The following is a 13,228-nucleotide window of genomic DNA, read 5'->3' as shown; positions in this document are numbered from 1 at the left end:
GGCCCACTGTTACAGTTATTCTAATGTATTGTATCATACAATGGGGGGGGGGGGGGTTACACATTGAAATTGGCCTATAAAAAATATTGGGTTCATTTCAGAAAGGGCAGGAAGGGGAGGGCTGTGGAAACCAAAATATTTTCTGCTCACCCCCCTCCCCAACTGTAAATTCTGACTTAGCCTTAGATGACATGTCCCTCATACTTGTGCATAAATTGAAGTTGTCATTAAAGGAAGTGGACGTTATTTATGGTTGGGGATTGGAGGTGCTTGAACTTGGAGGAAATGCCATGAAAAAAAATGAGTAACGCCTCTGCATAGCTTGATAAATTTGAGTTACCCTCCTTTCTTACACAGTAGTTTTGAGTGTTCTTCCCAAAGAACAACTATATACCATTACAGGTTACATTGGAGTACAGGGGACAGTGAGCATGTAATTAATTGACTGATAGATCAATTGATTGATTCATCAATTGATTAATTTTTGTGGTGAAATAAAGCTTACTTTTTGTATGATATTGATTCATTGATTTTTGTGGTGATATAAAACTTGTCCTATTATTTTCTTGACTGATTATCTCTCTTCCAGTTGTAGGTAATTCACTCTTTATTAAGCCATAGATACATCTTGCTTGTCCATTCTTCTCTTATATAAATGAAACACCCCTAGTCTAATACTAACAATTGCCAAGCAAAATACCGATTACACCAACAGTTTGCTTTATCTCTTATCTTCTGGAGATTATCACACACTCATAAGGGAGTTATGCCCTCAGCGGCGAGAGGTTGCGTAACCGAGAGTGAAAATGGCGGAAACTTTAGATGTCAAACAGTCGGGTAATGCGTTGCACTGTATAGACGTCATGGAACAGCTAAACCAGCTAAGATGTCGTGAAGAATTCTGTGACATGACTGTGATTGTCGACGGTCGTAAATTCTCAGCACATCGTTGCGTTTTGGCTGCCAATAGTCTTTATTTTGAATCAATGTTCCGGAGTGAACTACAAGAAGTTCAACGTGGGAGTGTGGAACTCCAATGTTCATCGAGTGATGGTATGGATGCTATATTAGGTTTTATGTACACGGGGGGTGTTACTCTTACCCACGATAACGTAACCGATATTATCCAGGGTGCTGATCATCTATTGATGGAGAAATTAAAGGAAATATGTTGTAAATGGCTGGTGAAACATCTAACAATTGAGAATTGTTTTGACATGAAACGACTCGCGGATATGTACAATCTGAGCAAAGTGAAGGAAACCGCCGAAGAAACTATCAAAAATGGACTGAACGAAATGCTCAAAGATCCCCAAAGATATCTGATCGATTTGTCCAAAGATGAAGTTTTCTGGTTAGTGTCTAGTACGAATGTAAAAGTGAGAGAAGTTGAACTCCTGGGGTTCATAATCACGTGGTCAAAACGAGAAAGGGAACGAAAGAAAAAGTTCCGGCAGTTGTTACGATATATTCGACTTGTTGACATCGAATTAGAGTACCTCCATCGACTTGTTGCTGAAGAAGATCTTTTCAGGGATGTGAAATGCAAGAGATTAGTTAAAGAGGCAATTAAATATAGAGATGGCATCGATGCAGAGACAGGGTCTAGAGGTACTTCTTCATTTCAAGTATTGAAGCCAAGAACTGGGAGATTGGTGGATGTTGTCGTAGTGGTATGGCGTGGGTTGCATGGAGGAACACACTATCATTGCTTTGTAATGGAGGGTGAAGAGTGGACCCTGTTAGAAAATGTTGTTCGTGTCGAATACAGCATATACCAATATGGCATACCATCTGTCATGAACAATAAGTTAGTGCTTCTGAGTAATAAAAAGTCATTCTGGTATGATCCTATAACAGATAAAAGTAAGGAAGTGGCTCATCATCATGCTCTTGAAAGTCATGCTGTTGCAGTTGTTGATGAGAGACTCTATGTATGTGGGAATGTTCCTTCAAAGTACAAGAGAAGTGAAAACCATACTAAGATGTATGATCCCAAGAATAACAGTTGGATGAGGAAATCGGATGCACCACATTCAGTGTATTCCACTGCTGTAGCTATAGGTGATAGATACATTTATGCTATACAAAACCAGGATAGCGATGACATTGATTGTTATGACACACAAGCTGACACCTGGGAGAGCATTTCATCTGAAGAATTCATACAAATGAAGGATGACCCCTCTTCTCAGATATGGCCACCACTTATTGTGAAGAAGGGAGATGTCGTTGAGATGACCAAGTTTGGAAGATATAAGGTGACGATATCAAATGAAACCCGAGAGATTGTCTGTGAAGAGTCCACATTACCAAAATTACCAGCTGATGAGACATGGAAAGTTGGGCCTGCTGTGTGTGATGTCAGAGGAGATATCTTTGTTTGTGGATCTACGCAAGCTAACGGTGTAAGAGTATTCAAGTACTCAAATGGAACATGGAAGAACATTTCATGCAATTCGTACTGTCCAACTATGGAAAGAATTGGTTGTGTCCATTTAGAGGTACCTTATAAGTATTTAAGAAGAAGAGTAGAATGCCAGGATGTGTTCATTGAATGGGAAGAGGAGGAAGAGAACAGTGATTATTTTGATGAAACTGATTATGAATTTTATGGCTACTATGATGATGATGATGATGACTACTATGATGATGATGACGACTACTATGATGATGATGATGAGAATGGTGATGATGATAATGACGGTGACAATGCATACTAGTAGTTACTGTTAGTGTTAGTGTTGATGAAGATAGTGATAAGTTTTTCCTGATATAGCAACAATGTTTTGAAATGCAGCTTTAGTAAGGGAGTGTAATGATGGGAAAAGGGTAAGAACAAGACAAATCAGGATAGATGGGCATGTTGCTAGGATGAGGACACAGATAGATGAGTGTGTTGCTAGGGTGAGGACACAGATAGATGAGTGTGTTGCTAGGATGAGGACACAGATAGATGAGCATGTTGCTATGGTGAGGACACAGATGAGTGTGTTGCTAGGATGAGGACACAGATAGAAGAGTGTCTTGCTAAAATGACAAACCAAAAATGAAGGATGAATTACTAGATAGTTATGATTGCAGTGATGGCACATGACTGAATAAGTGCTCTTACTAGTTTGGTGGAATATTCAATGGCAATTCTATGCTGAAGAAACAAACACCTGAATCATGTCTAAATGCAGTCTTTATGTACATATAATACATATATAGGTATTTGACAATATGATCCGCCCATCTTGTAGAGTTGTATAAACCTGTAGTCAAATTCTTGTTTTCTACTAATATATCCATGGAGCATTTTAACAACGATGTTATAAAAAAAAATTTATATTGTTTTCAGCATTTCGGTCACCTTTAAGTGGCCTGTGAACATTCAAGTTTTATATTAGAGTTGATAACAGTATTGAAGTGTTTTTTATTGACATCAGAAATTTCTAAGTTTACATTTGTTGTCATTGTTAATGTTTAATGTTTTTGGTTGATGTGTAACAGAAAAATATATTCTTTGAACAATAAACATTTTGCATGAAATGGTTAATTTCTTGTTACTTAAATGTTTCTTTATTTGGATTTATGAACTGTATGAAATAAGAGAAAATCAGAGTGTGAGAACGAGAAACAGTGTCTCATTCTGTTATGGCAAAAGTGACTTAAGCAACACTTTGGGTCAACTATTTTCATGTGACGAATTTAGTATGGACTCAATCATCTGTCATTAGTGTGCTAACTTCCCCTCTTCCAATTTAATAACAAAACAATTCAGGCAGAGAAGTACAACACACAAGCAATCCTATTGCACCTGCTACTTGTATTCCACATATGCTGTATACATACATTCGTGGCTACACTGGAGATGTGTAAGAAAAAATTCATAAAATCTTGAAAAAAGTCACTTCAAGGTTGCATGCCGATGAGTGTTGTCTAATTCCATAGAACATTTATGTGGGCAGAGATGACAGTGTTTTATCTGCATTGCAAATGTACATTGATAGTAGATGCAAGTGAAATCGCACATAATTCTTTACAAATTAGCTGAAGCATATCTTGAATTGATGGTGTGGAAACCTACAAATGTAGCCTTCAGCATACTAGAAGAGAAATTGTTGTTTGATGTGGTAGAGTACACAAGTAGGTGATAACACTTAACAGTGCCTTTTTTTTGTACAGATTAATTGATATTATCACTCTGTAATCAAAATGATGTAAAAACTGGAAGTCCCAAAATGTACAGTTGAAGATCTTGGAAGTTGTCAGAAATGCAACCCAACTGAATATAATTAAACCAAAGTCCATTCAGTTGTTTATAACAACATGTTGCAACTATAGTATTAGTTTGTCTCTCGACTGAAATCTCAGTTTCTGCTGTCACAATCCTTGGGTGAAATTGAATGGCAAACATGGAGGTGTAATTATGCCAAATATGCTCCCATATTCACTGAGAAGAAACTTGCTGGTTTCTAAGTCAAAAACATCTCGCTGACAAGAATCTTATATTACCATGTCTTGCACAGTGTTATTAGTGTTAATCCTTTTGAAGTTGTATTCAATCTTTTTTTCACAAAATATGGCAGAAAAGTATGTAAAGACATTATGTAGAGTTGGTCAAAAGAGGGCGCTATTCACTTGGTTATCTATGTCACTTTTCTTTCTAAAATATAAGCAAATGAAGTCTATGTAAATGAATTAAGAAAACCTCCCTAAATATTACCTTATGGTACATGTTCCATGTATTGTATATGTGTATGTTATCATGTCCTTAGGTTAGAGTCAGAATGTCTCCAAAACATGTTAAGTCTTAAAGAAAACCATACCAACCGAAAGTACTTTATTTTTTATTTGGCGGTTACATTTGCACTTTTCTGTGTATTTTCACTGTTCTTTTGATATTTTTAGAAAAACAGTATTTCTATTTTTAGTTAATTTACCTGAGGATCATCGTATTATGTTTATTTCAAAGTAGCTGTGTATGTCTGTGCCTGTGTGTCTCTGTCTGTCTGTCTGTCTGTCTGTCTGTGTGATCTGTTAAATACCACAATACATGTTCAGTATTTTGCAAGCCCCTGCTCTAATCTTTTTTCTTAAAATGATGTTTAAAAAGTGTTTGGTTTTGTCTTATTTCATCATAGCAAAATGATGTTTAAGAAGTGTGGGATTTTCATGCATTTTTGGGGGGGCTAAACCACAGACAAGAAGAAATTTTTTTCTTGTATGTGGCTAAACTATTTTTTTTTTTTGGTGACCTGCAACAATGTGATTTTATTATTTTTTCTTGAATGCATAAAAAAAGTTTAGGGCGGCAGTGAAAAGCTAGGTGGGGGTCGGGTAACCAGAACCAAACAATTATTTTTTTAGGCCTAAGTAATGGAGGAAGTGGGCCATGTTGAGCATTATCACAGGTGATGATGCATTTCAAAAATTAATTTAGATATTTCCTCAACATTTAATTTTAGTATAAGAATTTGTCATCAAACTGATTATATATTATGTTCCAATGCCAGGTTTGGGTTCTGTCAACAGACACCCGATGTTTACAAATTAAATGTAAATAACATATAATATTTCAATAACTAGAATACTTCCAAGTACATATGCTAGAACAAATACCCCCAAAATACATAAACGCAAACAATTTCAGACATTTGATCAATGTCTGATTTGTAAATGAGACAGTACCGTATAGTTTATTGTCACACACCACCGTGTTGTAAAAAATCTTGCTGACAAAATGTATCAGACAATATGAATGTCACTTTGTGGATTATCAATGGACTGAAAGAAGATTGAACAGAATCTAAAACTAAATACCATTTTAACAGGATAAGGAAGTTGGCTTTTATAATTCAGGTTAGCCTACCTGTAGATTTGAAAGGCTATCACTACTACACTCTTAATTCAGGTTAGCCTACCTGTAGATTTGAAGGGCTATCACTACTACACTCTTAATTTAGGTTAGCCTACCTGTAGAATTGAAGGGCTATTGCTACTACGTATACACTATTAATTCAGGTTAGCCTACCTGTAGATTTGAAGGGCTATCGCTATCCGCTATAGTAACCGATATTTTAATTTTTTGAGAGGTCTAGTAAAAATACAGTTTAAAAAATAACAAAATGTCATGATAGCGGAATAGTGTAATAGTGATAGTCCTTCAAGTCTACAGGTAGGCTAGTTCATGTAGGCTACAATTACATTAATTTGATTTAAGTTAATTTAATATAAAATCAATATTTTAAAAACCATACCCAATCAGCACACTAAACATGATAAGCTTACTACCCGTGTTACTTTTCACTTGTATATATAATTAAAATTAGGGCTAGTTTTTGCTTCTGTTCTTTCGTTTGTTTTGTTTCGTTCGTTCGTCCGTGTGTCTGTCTGTGTCTGTGTGTGTTTCTGTGTCTGTTTGTGTGTGTGTGTGTCTGTGTCTGTGTATGTGTGTGTGTGTGTGTGTGTGGGGGGGGGTTAAATACTTTATAATTTTGTCAATTCTGTCAAAGCCCGTATGTATCATAACTGATCAGCTTGCCAAGAATTTCGTAAGCTTAATGTCTTAGATTGTAACGGGGCGATATTGACTAGTTTCGTACCCGCAATGTGTAGTTAAAGTTTCAATGCTACTATAAATTTGTGTTTATCTCTAGGAATAAACAAATATTATATCATCATTATAATTGTCATATGAACTAAAGATAGAGGGCATTTACACTGGCGGACATGTGGGTGCAAATTTATGCGCCTAGAGTGTGTGTGCTTGCGTAAGGGTGTGAATGTGGTGTAAGGATGCGTATTCACACAAGCGTCTTCGTGGTTGCTACACGTGGTCTAGCTTAATGTAAGTTTATTAAAAATGAAACGTTGTCGAGGAAAACAAGTCAAGCTGCCATTTTAAAAACATTACAGGTCCAAAATGCCTAGCGTACTGCCTCAACACCTTCGTTTTTTTCCATTAGAAAAGTTATTATCCTATCTACAGACGAACCGACGGTCTGCGTTATTATCGGAAATAAAACGATAGTTTAAAGTAAAATGTATGTTATTATTATTTTTATCTCTAATATCCGATTAGCGATATTATCACTGATATCGTGTGACATGGCGGTACCGCCACGCTGCTCGGCATACGGTGGATTTAAGAATAGTTTATGTTGCTGGCATCGTACTGAGACAGACAGACAGACGGACAGACAGACAGGCGGGCAAACAGACAGACTGCTATCTTTGAGCATCTCAAACTTACTACAAAATACATAAACTGTTTATAAACCACAAAGAATCGTGTTTTTAAGGAAAACTGTAGCACTTTTTAATTCGAGGAAAAAATATCACTGTTGTAAATTTTGTTAGTGAAACCGCTCATTGATATGTCATCTGCTACTACAAGTTGTCACATCAAAGTTTACACTGTAGATTGAAGTCCTTTCCATGTATCATACCATATTATAAATACAATTCCCCAACAATTTCTTGTGTTTTTCGATATTGGCAGTACATGAGAAGCTCCTATCACTCAGCTTATTGTAAAAAAAAAAAGTTTTGACATTGCAAATGAGCCTTGGTTGCAGAGGAAAATAAACATGATAAAAATGACACGATTCTTATCAACTCGCTCGTGTATTTGATTTTTACAGTAGTACATCATCTTGCCCCTTGAATTGAAAACAACTGTTTAATTGATGGATGAGTAATTTGCTTTTATTCGTATATCTCCTATTATTCGCGTGGCCAATTTCACCCACGAAGTATACCCCGGCTAATGACCCTTTCTACCCACAATGCACATCGCTGATCTCACATACATCCGCCATTTTGATTTTCTCGCAGTTCTGTAGGGCGAGAACAGATTGGTTTTCATTCAAACATAAGGAGTTAAACGTTCAAAGTTACCGTTGATCCTCTGTCAGAGGGGTCAATATGAGCTGGGGAACAGAACTTTGGGTAAGTGTATTTATTAAATTATGACTCTGTGGGAATTAAGAGGAATTTGAAATTGGACGAAAACGGGATTTCAGTTCACCAGGACTGATGTGTTGTGCTGCGCTAGTGATCCTGTGAGCCAGTCGGTCAGGTGGTTATGTGAATCGCACAGTTGTACATGTCCGACTGTCGTTTATTTAGCCACTTCAGAGAGTGTCTAGGAATAAATACGTTGTGTTTGTTTGTTTGGAATGATTGTCAATGGTTTCCCCATCAAAATCAAAATGCATGTCACACAAGTTGTGAAAATTCTGTAGCTGTCCGGAAGATATTCACGATATAAAAGAAGGGGGAGTGCCTTTTCCCGTATGTTTTGAACCCAAGTTGTACGTACGTAGTTGACTTAGCCGAAGCGGGAAGTGCGTGAAGGCCATAAGGCTATTCACTCGAATATTTCACGGAAACACGTAGATGAATCCCTATTACCTGTATTGACACACGCTCCACAAACAAGAAAGAGCAACAGAAAAAAACACAAGAACTGAAGAAGTATCAAATTTATTTACATTGTAATTAACATATTTCGTCAACGATACGCTCGCCTACTGTTACAGCTGCCCTACACTCTCAGAGGAGAACAATTCACCTTCTATGAAATAATGAAATCAATCATAGCGTGAACTCATGAGCAAAACATTTATTAGATACATATTAATAGGTGACATATTGGTTCTGTAATGTTAAACGTCATATCGTAGATTCGTAAGTTGAACCACTTTTCAACGCAGTACCAAGTTAACATAAGTGTAGTAGTGTACCGAGTGACAGATGGCCTCAGTCTGTATTGAAGGAAATTGGCGGTGTGCATCGAAAGTTATTTTTAGATACATGTAGTGGGAAGTCATAGCAAACATTTAAAAAAAAAGTAGTTTTAAGTTTAAAATGTGTTTTTGTTTCCAACAGTCTTTGAAACCCTGGTCACTGCATGCACTGATATGATAGCTATAATGTGTTATTTTACATGACATGTAAATATACTCATGTTATTTTAATGGTCAAATTTTGCATGTCTTTATCAAAATATTTGCCTATGGCCTTGGCTGGCCAATCAGACTGCCAGAGCTGTAATATTTTTTTTAGAAGTATGACATATACCATAGTTAGTATAAACAAACAACATAAAGTAGTTCAAAACACTTCAACAGTGTCAACAACATTATTTACTGGCTAGTTTATGGGTTTTTTATGTTTCTCAAATTATGGTGGGTTCGTTTTCTGATATATTGGTATCTGAAACGTTGGTTCCTTTTTGTGGTGATTCATATTGTACTCATATTTATCAACTGTAAGACAGTATTTTCAAGCTGCATGTATCTGCTGACAGACAAAGCTGGTTCCCACAGAGCTAGGTCATGTCACTGGCAAGATGCATTTAGTGTTTGTTTCAAGGGTTACATTACAAAACCTTAAGTTTCTTAGTATGAGTTCAAATCTGAGCTGATGACCTGGAAGCCCTACGAATGCATAGATTGGGAAGCCATACAAGTAACACTTACAGAACATGTGAACATGTTCAGGACAGTGCAATTATTTATGTAGAGTCAATTGTTATCACCATCATGCATCTGTATATTTTGAAGTTATGTATGACAGTGTTTATGTTCTGTTCCATGGCCATAGCATGAATTGAAGAAAACCCATAAAGTTCACACTTTTCAATCTTTGTCAATACTAGTATGCAATTAAACAGTCATTAGTCATTTACAAACCAAGTGACGAAGGAAACCCAAGTAATTTAATCTTTCATACTCAGAGATCAGGAAAAAAAATTATGTTTGAAACACAATTCACAAAGTAATCAGTGTAAAGATCTAGTAAGCCGGTTTGTTAAATCCTCAGTTCATATGGCGTATAATGTAGACTGTTACACAAGATTGATCAGCAGCCAGTGAACAAAGGGGTCATGCAAAGATGATTCATTGCATCACCAGAGTGACTGCAGTAGAGTGATAACTCATTGAAGGGATAATGCTAGTAACCAGCATGCTATCCGCTACCAACTGAACCAATTACACCTAGACCACATGATGCAAACCATTATAGTTTAAGTCTCTCCTCAACATCCCAAGTATAATATGTATGAATAGAAAACCTTTAATTTTGATATCTTAAATACATATCAAAATAAAAAAGTCATTATTTTTATACTGAAAGCTGTTCAGTAGAGTAAGTATCACCGATCTCATAAAAAATAACCTAGCTGTTAGATCACAGCATTGTATAGTGTTGACAAGTTGGAATCCGACTCCTATTTTCATCTCAGAGTGTGATATATTGATGTCATCTGGTTTTCAACAAGGGTACACAATAATATACATGACGTATCATATATCCAGTGCTTCATGAAGGTTGCATGGTGATGATAATATATTAATTATTTTTTGTAATATTTGTATTATATTAATATTTGTGTTGTCTGTAAAGTTGAAGTTTTAGATATGGTAGTCAAAAAATCAATTGTGAATTAGTCTAGTCACAGTAGGAGTTTGTATATAAAAAATTACCTATTTGATTAGCTCCTCATCACACTGTGTACAATCATTGCACCATCATAGATGTTACATTGTATTCTGTTCATTGATTCTGTTCATGGACAAATACAACGTATTTAGGTTCAGATGTTATTGTCAAACTCTTTAATGATATATATATATCATCATAGAAAATACAAGTAAAATATTGTATCGTTTGGTAATTGTTACCAGGGTAACATTAGGAATTTGACAAGTTTAAATGACTTAGAAGCAGTTCTGTAATTTCTCGTTGGTTTTCTACTGGAAGCAACTTGTGCTACTGAATGCAGTAAAAGTGTAGGAATATTTTCTCCATGTCCTAATCCATTGTTTACTGCAGCAGGGAATCAGAATTATACATATCAATCATATGTTATCACTATTGATATATATTTCAGGAAGCACTCACTTTGTTTTGGTATGGTATGGTACCTGGGGCATGGTACTACGTTCAATAAATATATCATAGTTACTTAAATCTATGACATGGTTACTGTGACCAACTGAGAACTTCTCATAGCCATTTTAGTGTAGCTATGTTACAGTATGACATGTTTAGAACAGGACAAATATTGAATGTGTACCATACTATCCTCTCATAGGACAGACATACTGTCTAAGATGACATGTATATATTGCAGGTAAAATATAGGTGTTTCAGAACAAGGTCCCCCACCACCACATTCAAAAACAAGTATTTGCACGTAACCATTTTTCTACTAAAAAAAACTACGAAAAAAAAATGCCCAGTAATTCTACGTCTTCAGTAGAAAAAGGGTCATATTTATGTATGGGGATTGAGAGGTTAGTTATAATATTGTACAACTTTTTACTTGTCTTTTAAATTTTTAAACTTTATTTCTGAATGAATACTAGTCTTGCAACTTACAGTACCTTTCAAAATGGAGTTCTGTTAATTAATTACAGACTTTTGCCCCACCTAGTATAATATTATATTATATTTGTATTGAATTTATTACATGGTTGAAAATTTAGGTTTCTATAACTCTGTAGGTTTATCATCGGCTGCTATCATCATGTTGTATAGCAACTTGCATGAAATAATTTGTCAGTTTGTTTTATCCAAGAAGAATGTGTTGTTTCAGCTAGCAGATTTCCTGCATATAATAAACATCAATTAACCCATGATCAGCTGTTAGCTGTAATTTGGACATGATGTAGATTATTAACAGTTCTATATACAGTTGTGACTGTATTTGAGGCCAGGAGAGTGATAACTGCCATCTAGTATGCCTGCTAATAACAGACAACATTTGTTGTCATGGGACAAAGTGATAAATGAAAATTCTCGAGACTTACATGTACCACAAAGGGATAAGGGGCATCACTTTGTGCATATGAAATGTCAGGCCTAAGAAGGCAAGGAGGTGTGGCTCCAATGTGCCTTCTTAGACTTGGGTGTAAGAAGGCATATTGGAGTCACCCCTCCTGCCTGAAGAGACTATTTTGATATCTACAAATGACTTGGGTTGTTATGAAGGCCAGTATTTTGATATCATTTGACCACAAAATAACAAATGGATCAATTTGAAATTTATTTTTAAAGCTGGTCCGTCCCCTGACGTTATAAGAGTCTGTGGAAATTATGAGATTCATCACACATTACCTTGTTGATGGAGGACAAGTAAACACAATGTCAGCCTCATTGTTATTTCACTTTTGTAACCTTGTAGGTGATGGCTATTTTGGGAGTGAACGTAGACTATAATAGGGTCACTATTGCTGTACCTGAATATGATGTAACTTACAATGTATAGTAACAGGAATGATATTTGATGAACGTTGTAGTATAATAACACCAACAATGTCAACTCAGCCCATACAACTCCTGACATACTTCTATAAGATAACAACTGATAACCTTGAAGTGGAAATTCCTGAAGGTCAGAAGTCACTTCATTCATGGCCTTTGTATGAATATTAGATTTTATTAGAACTATGTGAAGGTCACAGTGGTATCACTGCTTGATGAATATGAGCCTTGGTTGTAATTCATAAAATTTTTGATGAATACGTTGAGGATACCATGGTATTGATATCATATGATACCATGTTTTACTTGGCTTGTAGTAGACTGATTGGTTAGTGTGGATCCTGATGAGGAGGAGGTGGTGTGGTAAAATTTTCATTCTTTTTGCTGTCAAATATTATTTTGGTAGGACTTTTGCCAAATGATTCAGGAACTCATTTTGGGTAGGACTTTTGGCAACTGATTCAGGAACTCATTTTGGTACGACTCTTGGCAAATGATTCAGGAACTCATTTTGGGTAGAACTCTTGGCAAATGATTCAGGAACTCATTTTGGGTAGGACTCTTGGTAAATGATGTCGGAATAGATTATATCAATTTAACTACCCTTCAACTAAAACATTTAATATACTGTTGTGTAAAACATCTAGTTGTCTAAGGTGGAGTATTAATTCAAATGTTTTCTGTGATATGCAATGTAATTTGAACAGAGAAATCCCTTTACCTCATTATGTATATGCTGTTACAGTGACAACTGTAATACGACAGAACCTCATGACATGTGAGCGCAAGTGTAGATACCCTGGGGTATTTGCACTCCTGCTTGCAGTGTTCTTTGCACCTGTACTTTCATGAGGGTAGCGAGTGAAAGTGCATCAGAAAATACTGCAAGCATGAGTGCAAATGCTTAATGAATAGCTACACTTGCACTCACATGAAATGGGACTCTGTTATTATTACATATATT

General features: G+C 35.9%; 2 protein-coding genes across 4 annotated transcripts in view; both read left to right on the top strand.

Moving 5' to 3' along the window:
* The first annotated feature begins 806 nt into the window (after nt 1–806).
* LOC144441310 (kelch-like protein 11) lies at nt 807–3,006 on the top strand. The gene is made up of 2 exons (XM_078130867.1): nt 807–2,580; nt 2,801–3,006. The coding sequence occupies exons 1-2, from the start codon at nt 807–809 to the stop codon at nt 3,004–3,006; spliced, it is 1,980 nt and encodes a 659-aa protein (XP_077986993.1).
* A 4,791-nt stretch (nt 3,007–7,797) lies between these two features.
* LOC144440537 (formin-binding protein 1-like) overlaps nt 7,798–13,228 on the top strand; it is a 46,324-nt gene continuing 40,893 nt past the window's right edge. For all 3 annotated transcript variants that reach the window (XM_078129911.1, XM_078129912.1, XM_078129910.1), the window contains exon 1: nt 7,798–7,938. In XM_078129911.1, coding sequence (XP_077986037.1) covers nt 7,915–7,938 — 24 coding nt within the window. In that variant the 5' untranslated portion in view covers nt 7,798–7,914. The remainder of the gene's footprint in view (nt 7,939–13,228) is intronic.

The sequence above is a fragment of the Glandiceps talaboti genome, chromosome 10 (assembly GCF_964340395.1).
Source record: "Glandiceps talaboti chromosome 10, keGlaTala1.1, whole genome shotgun sequence".
Taxonomy (NCBI): domain Eukaryota; kingdom Metazoa; phylum Hemichordata; class Enteropneusta; family Spengelidae; genus Glandiceps; species Glandiceps talaboti.
The sequence above is the reverse complement of the archived record's forward strand: the minus strand, read 5'-3'. Positions and strand labels throughout refer to the sequence as shown.